Source organism: Camarhynchus parvulus, chromosome 1, assembly GCF_901933205.1.
Source record: "Camarhynchus parvulus chromosome 1, STF_HiC, whole genome shotgun sequence".
NCBI classification, from domain to species: domain Eukaryota; kingdom Metazoa; phylum Chordata; class Aves; order Passeriformes; family Thraupidae; genus Camarhynchus; species Camarhynchus parvulus.
This window is the reverse complement of record NC_044571.1, coordinates 88,548,313-88,566,388: the sequence shown is the minus strand read 5'-3', so window position 1 is coordinate 88,566,388 and position 18,076 is coordinate 88,548,313. Positions and strand designations below refer to the sequence as shown.

The 18,076-nt window shown below is 49.4% G+C and overlaps 2 protein-coding genes across 5 annotated transcripts; one reads left to right on the top strand and one right to left on the bottom strand.

The window, feature by feature from the left end:
- Nucleotides 1-4,466: 4,466 nt before the first annotated feature.
- On the bottom strand, nucleotides 4,467-13,803 carry LPAR5 (lysophosphatidic acid receptor 5). Of its 4 annotated transcripts, none has more exons than XM_030953517.1 (4): nucleotides 13,586-13,803; nucleotides 12,887-13,005; nucleotides 12,143-12,379; nucleotides 4,467-6,166 (listed from the first exon to the last, which is right to left on the bottom strand). In XM_030953517.1, the coding sequence occupies exon 4, from the start codon at nucleotides 5,883-5,885 to the stop codon at nucleotides 4,755-4,757; it is 1,131 nt and encodes a 376-aa protein (XP_030809377.1). In that variant the 5' UTR covers nucleotides 5,886-6,166; nucleotides 12,143-12,379; nucleotides 12,887-13,005; nucleotides 13,586-13,803; the 3' UTR covers nucleotides 4,467-4,754. The 4 variants fall into 4 exon arrangements, with proteins under 4 accessions (XP_030809377.1, XP_030809385.1, XP_030809393.1 ...); XM_030953525.1 differs by having other exon boundaries at nucleotides 12,143-12,375; XM_030953533.1 differs by lacking the exon at nucleotides 12,887-13,005.
- A 1,843-nt stretch (nucleotides 13,804-15,646) lies between these two features.
- LOC115903251 (protein Wnt-4-like) lies at nucleotides 15,647-16,935 on the top strand. Its single transcript, XM_030947574.1, is given in 4 exon segments — nucleotides 15,647-15,770; nucleotides 16,266-16,290; nucleotides 16,292-16,468; nucleotides 16,887-16,935. Coding segments are annotated over 4 exon segments (375 nt in total).
- Nucleotides 16,936-18,076: the final 1,141 nt, after the last annotated feature.

Here is an 18,076-nt window from a genome sequence, read left to right as displayed (position 1 = left end):
GCAAACCAACCAAATAAAAAAACCCGATCCATGCCTAAAGATCTCTCTGAGTGTAAGAGCAGAGACTGTGGAAATGTGGGAAACAGTAAAGAAACCCTGAGCCGGTTTTGGTCAGCAGGATGTACAGCAGCATCGGCGCAGCGGCAGCCTGGCCTCTGCCGAGATGCTGTTAGCACTGCAGAACACACGAATTTTCCATAAAGGCTTCAAAAGCAACACACAAAATGCGAGGCTCTCGCTGCACTCAGCCACAGGATCAAGGACTCTGCAGCTGAAAGGCAAGCAGGGTATGCAAAGTGTAATCCGAGCAAGAACAACTCCGGGAGGGAAAGATAATGGAAAAAATGCCTGGGATGACAGATCAGCATCTAAAACACAAGGTCAGGGAACCGTACAATTATTTAGGTTGGAAGGACCTCTGGAGGACATCCGTTTCAACTCCCAGCAATAGGGGGGGAGTGGAAGGCGGGGGGTACCTCCCAAGCTCAAAGCAGGCACAGCTGAAGTTGCTCAGGGCATTTGTAATACAAAATACATGTTTTGTTGTAGGGATACATCTAGTGGTGGGAGGCACACAGCCAGTACACAGTGGAAGGAATAAAAACAGTAATAAAAGCAATTTGAAGATAAGGTCTAGCTTGTTCTGGGACTTCTGAAACATCTTTTCAAGCTGACTCACAGAACTCAGAGTATCAGAGGATTTCTAGAAAGTATAAAATACATTTTAATATTAATAGTCATGATTAATAGCCATAACAATACTTTTATATATCATCCAAGTAGGGAACCATTTCCAGAAGCATAGGACATATCCATTCTGGAAGTCAAAGGAGTTGAAATCCTAATGTATTTGTCCATTTTTGCAGATTCTGTCTGATCCACACAGAATGAGTGTTCTGTGTGCCTTTGCCATCTCTCTGACCTTTCACTTGTTTAGTCTTACTTGATCAGGAGACATTTGTTTAATGTTCACATCTGCAAATGGCATGAAGTACAGGGAAGTAGTCAATGGCACCTTTTACCTCTGACATACTTAACAAGAATTCAAGAACTATCACAGTAGGATGTTGAGGGTCACCTATACAGGTTGAAAAGACTTTGCCAAGCTTATATTCACATTTAACTTTCCTTTCTTGAATATTGTTGCTTCATGTAGCTCCTGTTGTTCTAAACACAAGCTTTCAGGTGGTTCTGTTTTGTATTTTTGGACATACCCTAGAACTTTCAGATTTGTTTGTCTGGTTTTTTTTTATACACTGACTAAAAAAGAAGCCATAAAGCAAGATAAGGGTGAATGACTCATTTCACTACAAGACAGCACATACATGTGCTATTCCTTATCACCATGTGATGGAATAAAAAACTCTTGAAGCTTACAAAGCAAAAATGCGGAAGCAGAAACTTAGCTAACACCAATTCTCTCTGTCAAACATGAAAAATATCCCAAATCCCCTCTAGAATCCAAAGCAATTACATTTGACTAGAATCCTCAAAGCCAAAACAAAACTAATGCAAGCTGAAAAAGACTGAATACCCAAAGGACAAAACACAACTACCTATATGTAACAATTAAGCAAAGCCTTCAGAACCCCAAAGTCAGGAACTTTTCTGCTCTGTGTAACATGACCAGCAGCCCTCTTTATTGTTAAACTGGTTGATGAGATTCATTAGGAGATCAGATTTGTAGTTATTTATAATTTAGTCAAAATATTTGAGCTAAAATTTCCTCTGCTGGAGGTGGAATATTTATGAAATGTTCCAGGTAAAAATAGTTCCACTATTTTCAGGAATGGAGCTACAAGAAAAGATCCTGTTTTCTGATGTGCTTTTAGAGAAGTTGTGTGCTGTGGAGGATACTGTAACTTCAGCAGAGGAGCGGCCTCTTCCGAAGGAGTGGCATCTGCCCGCTGACATTTCATTCATACTTGGCAAGCTTGCCAAGAGAAGGCAGAGCCAGACTCTGCTCGTGGTGGCCCTGAGAAAGCACAACAGCCATGACTTGCAACAATCCTGGTGAGCATGAGGAAAAGCCTCTCCCCAGGGCATGTTTCAGCACTACTGTGTGTATCTCAGCAAGCTGAGGAATTGCCATCCTTGGAGGGGCTCAGAAAACACCTGGACAAGGCTCTGAGAAACCTGAGCTGCCTTGGGGTCCCACCTACATTCTCTCTGCTGCCGGGTTTGGCTGTACGAGCTTAGGCACAGGTCAGAGGCAGTGGAGCTGAGGGCAGCCTCTTCCCTCTGATGACTTTGGGGAGAGTTTCCAGAAAGCTCTGCTGGAGCCTCAGCCAGAGGAGGCTGACCCCCTTCCCCAGGAGATGTTTTTAGGCTGGTGCGCTTGCCCTTGGCTCCTGTCTCAGGAGTCTGGCCTGTGTCTGACCACTCAATCTGTGGATCTAGACCTGTGGATAGGCTTCCTGGCCTGACCCAAGACCTGCCCTGTCATGATAGACTTGTCAGGCAGTCTCTGGACTGTGGCTCCCCTTGGTTCCTGCCTCCAGACCCAATCCTGATGCTGACTTGACTTCTTACTTTGACCTTGGACCTGCCTCATCACCACAAGCTTGTGTGATGATGTGGATTCTCAGCTGAGCCTGGCTAACTGCCTATACCTGACATTGCCCCCTTGCTCAGATGCTTTCCCTTGCTGGCTAAGCCTCTTCCTGTGCCTGCTGCCTTGTTACATGCCTGGATCTCAGCTCTTATATTCCTTTAGGGAGCTGCCAGCCCTCACCACCCCCAGCGACCTGCTGTGAGCAGGCAGTCTTGGTAGAGACCTCCAGAGGTCCCTTCCCACTCAATCTTTCTGTGAACTTATAACAGCACTCTAACCAAGTGAAAAGAAAAGAAAAAGTAACTTCTATGGGCAGGGAAGAAAATATAACTGTGAAGGCATTGTGTTGATGCTTAGGTGCATGGTGCATTAGACTAGGGAAAGGAGAAAGGACCAGAGGGACAGGGACAAGTAAAGGGGTCTAGAACGGATGAAGGTGGTAGAAGGTTTGAAAATGGACGGCAGTGCATCTGCTGTAATATCACTCCATTATCCCATAAATCCCAGGACAAAAGGGTAGCAGAAGAGATGCACACAGCTCTGTTTCCTCTCCAGCTACACTGTGTCACTGTGTCACATTCATGACAGTCCTGAGTCTTTAAATAGGAATATCTACTACCTTACAAGCCCTCTTCCACCTCGTTTCCCTGCATCTCTTGGACACCATTAAATGTTCTTCATCTGCAAATGGATTTCAAGGCTGCTCTGCTGGTGATGCATGGGCTGAGCAAGGGGACAGAGCTGGCTCACACAGGGTGAATATCTCACAGGCAGGTGGTGACACAAGGGTGTCTCTGTGGAGAGGCTCATCGTCTGCTACAGTCTTCTTGAAGACCTGCTTCTGCAGTCATCTCTCATAAAAGAGAGAGTCTTTAAGGGAGGCTGCAAAAATGGATTTAAAACATGGTATCTCCTAACACCAACCCGTGATGTATTACAATACATTTATTCCCACAGCAGTCATGAGGTAGGAGCTTGAAACCAGATTTATTGCTTATTGAGAAGTCTAAAAACTATAAACCCCATCACTCTGGACTACATTTCTTGTCATTTTCCCTGACCTTTCCTTTAACATTAAGAAAAACAAAACCAAACCGCTGTAATGGATCCACTCCAGAATAGCCTGAGACCTGCTGGAAGCCACAGAGAGACTGTTTTGCAGTGCAATTGGAAAGGCAACCCTTGGCCATCAGCAGGAGTGAAATACTGGGGCTTCTGGCACTGCCGGTGTGGAGCTGGACCTCGCTTCTGGGGAGATTTATAGGGCTTTCACATACAGTGCAGCCTGAAAAAGCATGTACAAACAGTGCAAGCAAATATATCTCACTGCAGCCTCATTCTGTGACATCATTCATTTTCAACAATGAAAATCACTCAGACCCAAAATCAACTGTCCTATATAGGGGCCAACAACAAAAGAGTGCAAAGCACTAAAATTAGCATGAGCTTCTGACATGATGACAATATTGGTATCCTCTCTTTTTTTCTGGGGCCATTGGGATTGTAGTTTTAAAAGTATGCTAGTGTTTCCCAAGCCATTTTGCTTTAGGTAATTGTATAGCCATTGTGCCACATGTGTGTGTGTACAGCTGCAGATTTGACATACCTCCTGAAGATTGTTTTGCTAAGGTCTGTGATTTTCTATATAATTAGGAATCTATTTTCTGCAAGATTACTGAAAACTCAGCTATTCTCCTTGACCTCAACAAAGCTGGCTAAACGCTTCAGTTCTTTTGGAAAATTAAGATACTCATCTAGATGTCCTGTGCTGGACCTATGACTCAGATTGAAACATCTGGTCAAAGGTTTTCCTCAGCCACTGCTAGTAAATTCACTTTGTCAGCAGTGGGTACTGTATCTGTGTTCTGTTGCTCCCCAGAACTGCCTCAGGCTGCAGTCCAGCCAGGAGCTACTCAGTCAGGATGGACCTGCTACAGGAATTCATGGCGGCCAGACCTAGATACACTAAGTTTGTTTCAAATCCTTGTTCCCCACTGTGTTTCCTGTACCAAAAGAGTCAGGTATGACCATGTCACAAAGGCACCTCTGTTTATTCAAAACAACCTTTCATCCTTCAGCTTTGCATCATCACGTTCACCCACAGACAGTCTGCTGTGCTCCCTCAAGCAGTTTGCTGTGTCCCACAGGCTTGCTGTCCCTATTGCTTGTGTGACTCTGCAATGGTATGGCTTTCCTGGGCTTAAATTTCCGAGTCCTCAATGGGCCCATTCAGGAACACTGCAGTAGGAAGTGACGGTGAGGATTCATGGGGACGGATAAAGTTTTCAGATGGGAACAGTTTGACTTTAGACACAGCGTGGTCCCGGGGTGACTTACTCTCCACAATCTGATGCTTAAGCGTTCCCATCTCTGAGTCCCAGGCTTGTCCCCGCCGCAATTTCTTGAAGGTGTTGCGGAAACCCTCGGTGCTGAAGTAGTAGATCAGGGGGTCCAGCATGCAGTTCATGCTGGCAAACATCATCGTTATAATTAACGCTTGGCGCACCGAGGCCTGGGTTTGTTCCTCAACCTTCATCACCCGGGCCTTTATCATCCCATAAACCGCCAGGGTGGTGTTGTAGGGCACGAAGCAGATGATGAAGATGACCAGATTGACCAAGAGGAGACGGACGGTCTTCCGCTGCCGCAGGGTCTTTGTCTGGCTGGGCTGGCAGAGCTCCTGAAAGATGCGAATTGAGCAGTACAGCACAGAGCTGAGAGGCAGGAGAAACCCCAAGATTTCAGCCAGGATTACCAGGGGGAAGAGGTTATTCTGCCACATGTTGTCGCTAAAGCTTTCAAAGCACAGATAAATGGTCTGGTTTTTTACTTTACAGTGGTTTTGCTTGTGGACTATGGCAGTGGGGATGGAGCCCATGAAGATCACAACCCAGACGATGAAGCAGAGGAGCTTGGCCACCTTGGGGCGCCGCAGATGCCGCCAGCGACGCGGGTGAACGATGGCAACGTAGCGATCCAGGTTGACGCACATGAGGAAGAGGCAGCTGCCGTACATGTTGATCTGGAAGACTGAGCCAGAGACCTGGCACAGGAAGCTACCAAAGGGCCAGTGGTGGTTGATATAGTAGTAGAGTCGCAGGGGCAGAGAAAGTGTGAAGCTGAGGTCACTTATGGCCAGGTTCAACATGTAGATCATCACTACAGACTTCAGGCGCAGATATCGGACAAATATCCACAGGGCTACCACATTGAGTATCAAACCTGTGATGAATATCAGGGTGTATCCAGGCATGAGGAGGTGGTGGTTGAAGGTGTAATCCTTGCATGTCTGAGATGAATTGGATGCATTGGACGCTGACATGCCCAGCATGGGTCAGAAAATGCTCTTGCTGAGATGGCTGAGCCTGGTGATGGGCTAAGGAGGCACAAAGAAGAGCACTGAGGGAAGTTGTTCCCCTCTGAGGAGCCACGGGCAGGTCATTCCTGTCATCTGCTGCTGAGAGGTAGATGGGCAATCTTGGCTGGCAGTGCTTTGGATTGCTGGTCTGTGGTCATCTGGCACAGATGTTTCTGCCCCCAGTTCAGCAATTCTTTCCAGCGTTACAAGGTGACAAAGTGATGGAGGATCATTGCCAGCTGTCAGTACAATTCCTGGTCAGAGTGGAAGACCAAAACAAAAGAGTTTAAGTTAGAAGAGGAAATCTCTTGAAATGTTAAAATCCCACCATGGCGGCTTCTGCAGCAAGAACTCACAAAAAAACCAAAAGACAAGGGAAAATGGGCACTAGAAAAGTGAGTAATTACGTGGCAGAAGAAGACAGAGCACAGAGAAAGTGGTTGTTGTACAGAATCATTTATCACTCAGCCCCAGAGAATGCACTTTGCTTTGATCTGCTGAGAGGACATGAATACAAGAAAGGGGCACCACAAGCACACATGGAAAGTAGTTGAGGCAGCTCCAGAGAAAGAGAAAGAAGAAGAGAGCAGTGTTTTGAAGGAAAAATGCTGACTGGAAGGAACTTAAAATAAAAATGGCACAGTACTGTTGTATATCAGAGAAAAAGGACTTTGTACATCCACTTCAGATAAAAAAATTACAGTACAGTTAGACCTGACTCCACCCAAGCTCCTTTTCTTACGTAAAACAACACACACAGACCTCAGTTCCAGTGACTTTGAGTTCCTTATGGTTCTTACATTCATACAGCTCCTTTGGTGTCCTTACTTGCATAGGACCAGTGGTGCTTATTGGGATTGTATGCCCTCCTTTCTGCTGCTTGAAGCAGCCCATGTCCCAGAACCGCAGAGCAGCACAGCCATGGAAGGGAGCACAACAAAAAAGGAAGTGCCATGGGATTCATGTGGACAAACATGACTTCAAAGCAGTGTGAGGCCAGTGACCACTCTGGGTACTAACTAGCAGCATTGTCCAAACACTGATCACCTGGAGTGAGCCTGGTGGAAGGCCACCAAAGTGGTCTGGGAGCTGGAGCACGTGTGCCATGAGGAGTTGCTGAGGAAACTGGTCTTGTTCAGCTGGACAAGAGAAGGCTCCAGGTGATAAAACAGCAGCACTGGGGTTTGCATGGCAAGGTTTTGGCAGCTTGGAGGGCTATAGGTGTGGTTCTGTGAGAGTGTGCCAGGAATTTCCTCTTTGCCTGATATATCTAGTGGCAGAAGGGACCTGCCACTGGCCGAGGCTGAGCCCATCAGTGATGGTGGTAGCACCTCTGGGATAATGAAAGGGAAAAAGTTACTGTGAGACAGCAATTGCAGGCAGGGAAGGGAAGTGAGAATATGTGATAGAAACAGGCCTGCTGAGGGGAGGGGAATGAGGTGCCCCAGGCACTGGAGCAAAGATTCCCCTGTTGCCCCTGGAGAAGACCATGGTGAACTCATGTTGGAGCACTCTGTTCCTGAAGGACTGCACTCTGTGGAAGGGACTCACACTGGAGCAGGGATTGGTGCGACACAGTCCCACACAGTTGTTTGCAGGGGTCAAACAGGGACTCCCTCATAAGAGCCCATGTAGATTGTGATTTACTTCAGAAAGAAAGTAGAATTTTCTGTCCAGAGAATAACTTTATATGGGGTTGATATTACACAGCAACTTGACAGGCATGTCAAGTATGTCAGACCTTCTGGATGGCATTGTGTGGCAAAGCACAGATCCAGAGAGAATCTGCTGCAGACAGAAGCGTGTGCTGACCTCACAGAGAGGAAGAGAATCATTCTGGTGACAACATGTTAACCAATGGAAGTGGAAACCTAATATGAGAGTGTAGACAGCTACCAACTTGCCCATCCTTTTGTGTTATTGTGCAGGTCCATCACCAAAACCCGAAGTTTCTTAGAGAAACTTCTACTGGTTTATCAAACTATATCTGAGTGGATTCTACCCTTCCTGGTGGATGAATACTTTCATGAATTCTTGTGCAAGTTTGGAGTATAAGATAAGATGGCAAGGCAAAAGTGCAAGAATGTTGTTGGTTTCAAGAGAAATGTTTCATGCTTTAAAGAATCTCAGGGAGAAGCATTGTCAGTGGTCAAAGGAGGTGATTGTCCTGCTCTGCTTTGCAGTGGTGCAGCCTCACCTTGAGTCCTGTGTGCAGTTTTGGGCACTATAAAAAAGACATTGAGCTATTAGAGAGCGTGCAAAGGAGGACCATGAGGATGGTGAAGGACCTTGAGGGGAAACCGTATGAGGAGTGGCTGAGGTCACTTGGTCTGTTCTGGTTGGAGAAGAGGAGGCTGAGGGGAGACCTCATTGTGGTCTACAACTTCCTTGAGAGGGGAAGAGGAGAGGCAGGCACTGATTTCTTCTCTGTGGTGACCACTGACAGGATCCAAGGGAATGACCTGAAGTTGTGTCAGAGGAGGTTTAGGTTGGATATTAGAAAAGGTTCTTCACCCAGAGGGTGGTTGGGCACTGGAACAGCTTCCCTGGGGCAGTGGTCACAGCACCAAGGCAGACAGAGTTCAAAAAGTGTTTGGACAAAACTCTCAGGCACAGGGTATGATTCTTGGGCTGTCCTTTGCAGGGCCAGGAGTTGGACTTGATGATCCTTGATGATCCTGATGGGTCCCTCCAACTCGGTATATTCTGTGAGTCTATAATTCTAGGAGAATATGTCAGCTTTTGTTAGAGCCAAAACCCTGAAATGAATTGCAGACTGAACAGACTGGTCAGACCTTTATCTTGGTGGAAACAAAGTTACTGAGACTGTGACTTAGTGAGTGACCATGACCTGCTGTAACACATGTACTCAGACCAGCCAGATGTCAGGTGAAAAGGACTTATCTCTACAGACAATGTGTTTTTTCAAGCTTTCCTGAGATATTCAATTAACAGATCTAGATACTGTAATATGTAAGCACAGTCCCTGCTGTGTCAGGCTTTCTACCACTAATATTCCATCTCAAATTGTGGATGGTGAAGGGATTATGTTAAGAACAGTACAATCATGTAGTTACACTGCCTTGAGTTGTCTTCCTGTTTCCTGCACAAACTGTAGCCCAGGAATTTCTTGAGCCATAGGTGACCTAGTTGTACTCAGTAGTCCTCAGGGAACTTCTATTTCATTGTGGTTTTTTCAGTCCTTTTCTGAGTTGATGTAAAATTTACCATCTACATTATCCAGTGCCAGGAGTGCCAAGGAGTTCCACAGCTTACTTGTGCCTCAGGTGAAGAATCACTTCCATATACCCATCTCTGATTCATCATCTGCTAGATTCAATTCTTAGCTTTAGTGCTGGAACAGACAGGGCAAAACCCATCCCTATCCACCTTCATTTTGTGGCTGATAATATTGTAAACACCTACCATATTCCCACTCAGCAGCTTTTTTTTTGTTGTTGTTGTTTTTAGGCTAAAGGGTCCTTGTCTTCATAGTTTTTCCTGGCAGAGAAGCTGTTCTGTACTTTTGAACATCCTTGTTGCCCTTCTCAGCACTTTTCCACTTCTGCTGCAGCCTTAGTGAGCCCTGTGCTGGGGTGCTGAAAACACACAGTGCTGATAATGTGGATGCACTGAGCTGCGTAGGTGTAGATCTCATTTGCAAGTGGTAATGGCCAGTTCAGTTTGCTTTTTCCCATCACTTCACTAGATAAAATTTCAGCTGTTAGTTTAAGTCCAGTCACTCACACTTCTCTTAAGCTCTGCAGCTCTTTGCAGCCAAACCTCATCTTTTCAAACTTGAATAATTTTATGTCTCCAACAGATTTGTTATTTTATTATTCATCCCTCATGAATAAGTCAAACACCCCAGCACAGGTGTCTGACAACTCCACCAAGAAAAACAACCATCTACCTTCATTCTCTGTCCCTTCTTTTAGGCACTTTTTATCCAGGTAGGAACATTTTCTTTAATTTTTTTTAAGTGCCATTGGTGAGACCTCCTTTGAAAGCCTTCTGGAAATCCACATGGGCCACTGTTCATATGCTTATTGAGCCCTTTAAGGAAGAACTGTGGAAACAGCGTCTCTTTATAAAAGCCATCATGACTTTTCCCCAGTAATTAGATGTGACCACATGCCAATTGATTTTTTCTTTATTATAGCTTCTACTAATTTGTTCAGCAAAACCATCAAGCTCCCTGGTCTGAAACCTCCCAAGAGCCTTTTCTTAAATTGAGTCTGCCTTTAAGAGCTGTTTTAAGCAAAGGTTTCTATGGCACAATTAGTCAGGTCTTCCACCCTTCAGTTATTCTCGGACCTCTGGGGTAGGAGCCATGTGGTTTTAGACACTGTTGAGTTCATCTCACTGCTCCGTGGTTGATCCTGCTACTGTTTTGACCAGAGACAGCCCTTTTATGAACTTCCCATAAAGAAAGTTTCTGCTGTGGAAATCTCCCAGGCTTTCATGACATGAATACCAATGAAAGAAACCTCTTCACTTTTTTGCTCACCATCAGGTTTTCTTTCTTCTCTGAGTGGTCTTTCCTTACATACTCTAGCCTTTCAGCCTTCAAGATGCTGAACAGCACAGTTCTGAACTGGCAGCAAAGACTGCTGAGAGCAGAAAATAGATTGGGGTTTTGAGGGGATCTTTTTCGTGGGTAGATGGAAACATCGAAGAAAGAGTCTGCTATGGTGTTGGTATGGAAGCTGAGCTGGTAGTCTCAGACTTGCCAAAACAGATACAGTGACGAAGACACATGGGAAATGAGATGCATGCAGACACAGTCATTGCAAAGATAAAGTTGTGGGTGCAGAGAGTTTCTCCAGTGAGCTTTGGAGGTCCTGCTTTGGTTGTCCCTCTCTAAAAAGGAAAGCTATGGGTAGGTAAAGCAGGCTGGCAGCAGGGAGACCAATTATCCATTCTGGTTAATGTCAGAGAGTCAAAAGGCATGTTCCTTGTGGCTGCCTCTAAAAGATGCCCAAGTATTCATTGCTCTGCACAAAAGCTGCCAAGAGATCTCAAGCCACCAGCTGTGTAAGGAGGCAGAGGTACCACAGCTGAATAATCCCCCTCCTCAAAACAAGATGTTCTCTATAAATCCTGAAGAAACTTTCTCTTTGGTCACTGACCTTATGTGTCCCAGGAGGTGGAGGAAGCATTGTTTTTCCTCTTCAATCTGAGCCCCTGAATGCCATCAACTTCCAAGACTGTGACTTGCAAAATCCATGGGATTTTGATTTCTTTCTTCTGAGGAGTGAGAAGCCCTAAATGTACTTTAGGTCCAGAACAGGCAGGCATGCCCTGAGATGGGATGTGTGCCTGGCATCTTGCTGCCTGGTCCTGGGAATCCCCTCTCTCCTGTCTCACTGTCTTACTAGGAGTCACTGCCTCCAAGCACCACAAAAATGATGAAGAATCTGAGCATGGGGCTGAGAAATAAGGTGAAAAAGAGAGCTGGAAAAATACTGATGAGGATGCTGCAGGGTCAGTGTTTCTGTTAGTGGCTTGTCACTAAAACCATGGGGAGTTTTGGGGCGCCAGTGAGAATGCAGAGGGCAAACGTGGCATTGGGGTGCAGAACTCAAACCACAAACTGCATGAGCTCGCTTACTTATTCTGAAACCAAAGAGGAAACAACAAAAATGTGTCAAAACCTCAGAAAACACACCCGATTTTACTCCAGAAATTGGAGATATATTTTTAAAATAAATCTGGGTGCTTTTTACCTGCTGTAGGTGATATTCAAGTCCCACTTTTTATCTTTCTGTCTGCTCAAGAAATTAGGTTTTTGTGATGATTTGATTAGATTTTGTGAAGACATTCAAGTCTTAGGATAGCTTGTTTTTAAAGAGAGATACCTGATACAAAAGCTGAGACCTCTGTATTTAACTCATGAGGTTTGACCACACAGCTATTGCCTCCTCCTTAGAGATGCTACCCCTCCTCATCTACTGAGGGTCCCGTGGAAGAGGGCTCCCATGGTGGGCACCTTGGCAAGTAAGCTCTGCAGGCTGCCCATGCTTTTAGTATCACAGGCTCCCAAGGAAAGCCTCAGTTTGAATAAATACAGAGATGTGCCTTGCCCCTCTAGGTCCATGGGGGCACTGACGAGGGGCAGATGTCCCCCAGTGCCCCATGCCAGGCTGGCAGCACACACAGAGCAGCTCACGGGGACCCGTGCCCGAGGTGCCAGCCCAGCCGGCTTTCCAGATGTTCCCCTGCCTTACCTCACTGCTGGAGAAGAGCCAAGTGTGGATGCTGGCTGGTTGGAGCTTGGTGATTGCTGCCTCTGCAGAGGTCTCGGTCCGGGCCCCAAACCCACAAAGCAGCTTGGATCAAAACAGAACCAGGCAAATCTTCGTCCAAATCACAGCTGGTCCCTACCACGCTGCGGCTGACTCTACATCTGGCATGCTGCAGTTTGTCTCTTCTCCTTTCTCACTTCCTGATGCACTTCTGCCTGCCTTACAAAGCATGAACTTTGTTATCAAGGGCTGATAAGCTAAACCACATCCTACAACAGCAAATGCAATCATGAAAGAAGCAGTACCCAGGTGTCCTTGCAACTCAGGAGACCTGCCCTGGGTCATAGTGCCAAATATTTGCTTGTCTTGCTAACTCAGCCACCCCCAGGACTGACAGAGGGGAAATAAAACATCCCTCTCCCCAAAATACTGCTAAACAGGAGGTAGAAGTGAAATATGGGAAGTGAGAGACAAGTTGATTTAATTGCTAGCCTGCACAAAGACTTGGAGTCCTGTCACTCCCATGGGCTAGGGGGCTTGGGGACTGAACACACCCCAGGGGCCCAGCTGTGCACCGCTGGCATGTGGCAGGATCCCAGAAAGAACCAGGCTCCGGAGAGGTGTCATTATCTGTGGCAAGCAAAGGCATGTTTGCCACAAACCTCAGTCCCTGGTGTTCAAGGCTACAGGAGGCACCGTGCTATGAAAGTACAAGGGCTGATTTACCAGCACATCTGTGACCTGGCACTGCCACGTGTAGCTGGGAAGGGAGCTGCCCTTGTGCAGAGCCCATCTGGCACTCTGTTGCTTCGAGTCCTATTTCTGCTTTGCCAGTCTCAGCACACCTGGAAGAAGACACAAGTCATGGCGACACTCCTGATCCCACTCTTGTCCTGCCCCAAGAACAGCTGCCCTGGGAAGTTGCTGTGGGCTCCCTTTCTCTGCAGCCCTTGCCTGCTGCTGTTTGATTTTCTCACTCCCTGCCTCCCTTGTTCTGCTGTTACTGACTCCTCATTCAGGGAATGACACACCAAGGGATATATATGCTCCTGCTGCTCATAAATCCTTGGAGGGCACAATAGCACCCAAACCACTGAGCTGCTTCTTTCAGTGCCTCTCTTTTTTAGCCAGACCCCTTTTCTCACTTGCTAGTTGCTGGGATCTTTGTTCTCGTGGCTTTTTGTGTCTCCAGTTCCCGTCAAGGTGTTGCTACTGATAAAAGCTTGCAGATATGCCTCGGGGGGTGTCCTTTGCCTAAGGAGTGTCTGACACATTCTGTGGGAACTCCCCGCTCCCCTGCAGCCCTCACCCCTCACACACATGAGCACAGACCTGGCTTTTCCATGTGTGAGAAGCCAAGGACACAATGGCACCCAGCCCAGCCCGTGAGCCCCACAGCATCCTCACCCAGCTGGGTTCACTCACCTCCCCGGATCTCGGTGCCTCAGCCCACGAGCTCTGTGTCCCCTCTGCCGGGTGGGCTCACACATCTGCCCCTGGCTGTCTCCTGGAGCCTCAGCTCGTGGGGAAGAGCAGCGCAACCCCCGGCGTTTCCTCACCGCTGTCTGAGCGAGCAGCAGGTAAGACCAGATTACTGGGGTGTGTGTTGGAGGCTACACCCTGGTGCTGCAAATCCCAACATGCCTGCCACCCCCAGTGCTGGCTCCAGAAAGCAGGAGCAAGGACCCAGCAGGAGGAAGGATGCAGGGAGCTGGGAATGCAAGGAAAGAGGTGAAATGCACGCTACAAGAGAGAGGCTGCTCAGGTCTGAAAGGATGACTGATAAACCACAGTGCTCTTCAGACTTCTTTGTGCAGCAAAATGTGGTAGAGCAGAGCAGAGGGGTGAATCCCTTTATGGAAGAAGCACAGCATGGCCAGAACAGCCCTGCTTCACTTTCTGAATGATTCAGACAGGAAAAGCAGAAACCTATGGCTGCAGAGGAGTTTTACCTTCCAAGCAGTGGGAAGAGCTGGCACTTCCCAGGTTGGCTGGGGGAATGGCAGTCTTTTGTCCCGGGACATTTCAGCTCCCTGGTCACACAGCTCACATTTTCCTGGGCTTCCAGGGGCTCTTAGGAAAGGGGTACCCAATGAGAAGGGAGGCAGCCACCCTGTTGTGCCTCCTAGGAGAAGGGCAAGGGCTGATCTTGGGAAAGGATAGTCCATGGGGAAGAAAATGAGGGAGGTGAAGGGAGACTAGCCAGGGAAGGGTTAAGAGAGGCAGGGAGCAGCTGGGCTGTGTCTGTTTGCTGTAGCTGTGTGGGCTGCAGGGTAGAAAAGAACAACCTCCAGCCTGGAGGAGGCAGATGAGGGAGTGTCTTCAAGAACAGTGGATGTAGATGAGGGAGGCAGCAGGTCTTTCCCTCTCTGCTCCCAGGAGCTGTCACTGCAGGGAAACTCTCTGTGTCCCCAAAAGGTTTGGTGACAAAGCAATGACGAGCTGGTGGGTCTGGCAACAACTGCTTGCTGCTTCTGGCTCTTCTTGTGCAGAAGGCTCTGTCTGCTGCTGAGCAGGTCTTGGGCTGCCTCCTGCTGAAGAAGCTCCTGGACTGTGGAGGAAGACAACCACCTCATCTCCTGACAGGATGGTACAGGCCACACGTGTGACACAAATGCTGTCCCCACCCATGTGAGCTCCCTGTGATGGATGCCCACCCCAGAGCCCCAGCTCAGAGCTCTCCCACCATGCTGCCCAGGCTGTAGCACTGGTGTGGATGACCTCTCAGGGCCAACCCAGCAGGATTCTGCAGGCCACAGGGTCTCTGATGCTGGCAGGCACACCTGGACAGCCCACAGTCACTGCCCAGGGTTGGGGCTACCTCTGCTTTCCAGCGCTGGGCTGGAGCTGCTGTGAAAGCTGCTGTTGGGCAAAGGCTGTGGAAAGCCACAGGAGGGGATTCAGGCAGCTGCAGCGCTGGAGTTGAAGATGGTGAAGTTTTGGCAGGGACAGGGTGGAGCTGGTGTGGCTGTATCTGATGCTGATCCACGTGCAGCACGTCGCTGCTGTGACCTGGCTGTAAGCATGCTTTATGCTTGGATTGTCTGGGTTGGAAAGCCACCTAGGGAACTGCTGTCTCCAAAGAAAATAGGGTGAGAACAGGGTGGAAGAAGGAACCTGGGCAACCAAAAAGCAGAAGGGGCATCTCTTGGAGCATGGGGGGAGAGGGATGGTAAGGCTGAAGAGGTACAAACCAGAATGGGCAGCAAGAAGGTCCAATTCACAGACAATACGCCCACAGTTCCCTTCCCTGCCCCATTTCTGCTCTAAGATATGGCTAGAGAGGGTTAGTCCTGCAGGGGTGAGGCCCTGGCTCTAGCCCATCTGCAACTGGACCTCTGCCCTGCCCCACAGCTCCCTGGCCCAGCAGGCTTCCCTGCAGGCAGTCCTCTGGGACCCCAGGGGCTGTGGTGGCCTGGCAGGGCTGGAGGAGGAGCAGGTCTGTGTCTGCTGATGGCAGGTGGAAGCCATGGAGGCGGTGAAGCCATGGAGGTGGTGAAGCGAGGCGCGGAGCTGGCTGTCCTCGAGTGCCAGCGCCAGTTTCATTCTCGCCGCTGGAACTGCTCCACCCTGCAGGGGCTGCAGGTCTTTGGCAAGGCCACCATGCAAGGTCAGCGAGGGCAGGCTTGGCAATGAGTCCCTCCAGTATGCCCACTGTTCCCTTGACACATCAGCCTTTCCTGGGCTAGTGTTGCACCGGACCCATCCCCAGAGTGGCCAGTCCTTCTTCCACATGCTATCATGTCTGTCAGCACAGAGAAAACTGAACTGAATGCCCTCACACACATCAGCATTCTGGAGAAACTTCTTCCCATTTGGTCAGATTTGGCTTTTTGGTCCCACTGGACCATCCTGGGTACCAGCTCTACAGACTGGTAAATTTCTCCCTGGCTCTGCCACCCACCCTGCCACAGAGCCGTGTCACTGACTGACTCCCACGCTTGGGAGCAGCTGCATGGGGTGAACATCCTGACATGTATTTCTCCCGACCAGTCTCCATCTGAAGGCATCCTTCCTGCATGCAGTCACAGCCTCTTTTCCCACACTCTGCTCCATAAGTGCCTTTGCCCTCCACAGACTGGTGCCATTGCTTGTCCCGCTGCAGGCACACGGGACTCTGCTTACATCCACCGCTGTCGGCACTGCTTTTGCTGTTTCCTCTGCAGGTTTCCAGTGGTCAGGCTGCTCTGATAACCTGTCTCATGGGACTGCCTTCTCTCAGGCCTTCGTGGGCAGCTCTGAGAGGAGCTGTGGTGTCTCCTCCAGCCAAGCGCTCATGAACGTGCACAACAATGAGGCTGGGGGAAGGTAAGGGCAGGAGCAAGGGCTGGGAGCCAGCCTGGCTGCAGGGGCTTCTCCTGGCTCAGCAGAGCTCAGTTCAGCCCCCACACCCCAACAAGCACTTCAGGGCAGCCAGGGCTCCCAGAGGAGTCTGCATGCTGCTGCCTTTCCTAGCCCAGCACTGTGCTTATTACCCTGAGCCAGCTCCTGCCTGTGTGGATGGGGTCCCAGCCTCCCCTACTCAATTCTGTGCAGTCTCCTTTTCAGACCCCAGCTATGATTCAGGAAATAATTTACTCTGTTCTGTTCTGAAGGGTTTCCCTGCCCCTCCAGCCTCTCTTCAATAAAGACAGACATCTTCAGGGGCCACAATCAGATCTGGTCCCTTGAACATCCTCCACCTCTGGCCAGATCTGGTCCCTTGAATGCCTCCACCTCTGCCCAGATCTGGTCCCTTGAACATCCTCCACCTCTGCCCAGATCTGGTCCCTTGAACATCCTCCACCTCTGACCAGATCTGGTCCCCTCCTCACAGCCCCGCAGGCCAGAACTGCTCCCCATCCCTCTCTCTGCCTCAGGGATTAATCTTACAGACCCAAACCATCTTGTTTCCCAGAGTGGATCTCCTTCTGCTCATACTGGCCTGGATTAAAAAGACACTTTTGCCCTTCCCCTTCCCGCCCCTGATCTCCAGCCCCATGGGCGGATTGTTGGGAGAACAGCAGCACATGGGAGGTGCTGGGAATGGTGTCCCTGGTCAGGCTGGCAGCTGCCTCCTGCTCTGCAGGCTCTCCTGGCCCACATGAAGGTGGAGTGCAAGTGCCATGGCGTGTCGAGCTCCTGCCAGGTGCGAGCCTGATGGAAGCTCCTGCCTCCCTTTCGCCGCGTGGGCAACATCCTCAAGGAAAAGTCTGAGGGGGCAATGGAGGTTTTCCCGAAGCAAGTGGGCTCCTGCCAGCTCCTGGTGCCCAAGAGCTCTCGCTTCAAGCCCTACACGGCTCATGGCCTGCTCTACCTGTGGGCCGGTCGGGACTTGTGCGAGCAGGACCCTCGGCACGGCACCCTCGGCACCTCGGGCCCACAGTGCAAGGGGACATGGCCGGCCAGGGACGGCTGCGAGCTCCGGTGCTGCGGCAGGGCCGGCCCGGGCCGAAGTGCGGGAGCGCTGCCGCTGCAATTCCGCCGCTGCTGCTCCGTCAAACGCAGGCGGGGCCGGCACCCCGTGAGGGCACTGCAGAGGGACGGCAGAGCCGCAGGGCCAATGCCCAGGCGTGCCATCAGCTCCCCCCACAGCCTCCCGCCAGCTGCCGTGGGCTCTTGTGGTTTGAATTATTTTTCTGGGTGGAGGGTTGGAGGACACAGGCCAAATAAACCACTAAACTTGAGGAAAAAACCCAGCCGCAGTGAGCTGCACACAAAAGCTTCTTGCTCACATGCTGCGTTTGGGATCTGGAGAGTCCCTGTCTCTGGTCCCTCCTCAGTCTCTGGATGTGCAAGAAATGCCTTTTCCTTTGGCTGGAGAAATGTTTCCAGGAGGAGTTCCAGGAACTGCCACAGTGAGGCTCCCCTCATTCAGTCTGATCTCAGTGCCAGGGAATGTTATGGAACGAGTTATCCAAAGTGCAATCACGCAGC

What these genes read in the sequence shown, in the direction of transcription:
- LPAR5 (XM_030953517.1), bottom strand. Translation starts at nt 5,885, where the DNA reads ATGCTGGGCATGTCAGCGTCCAATGCATCCAATTCATCTCAGACATGC.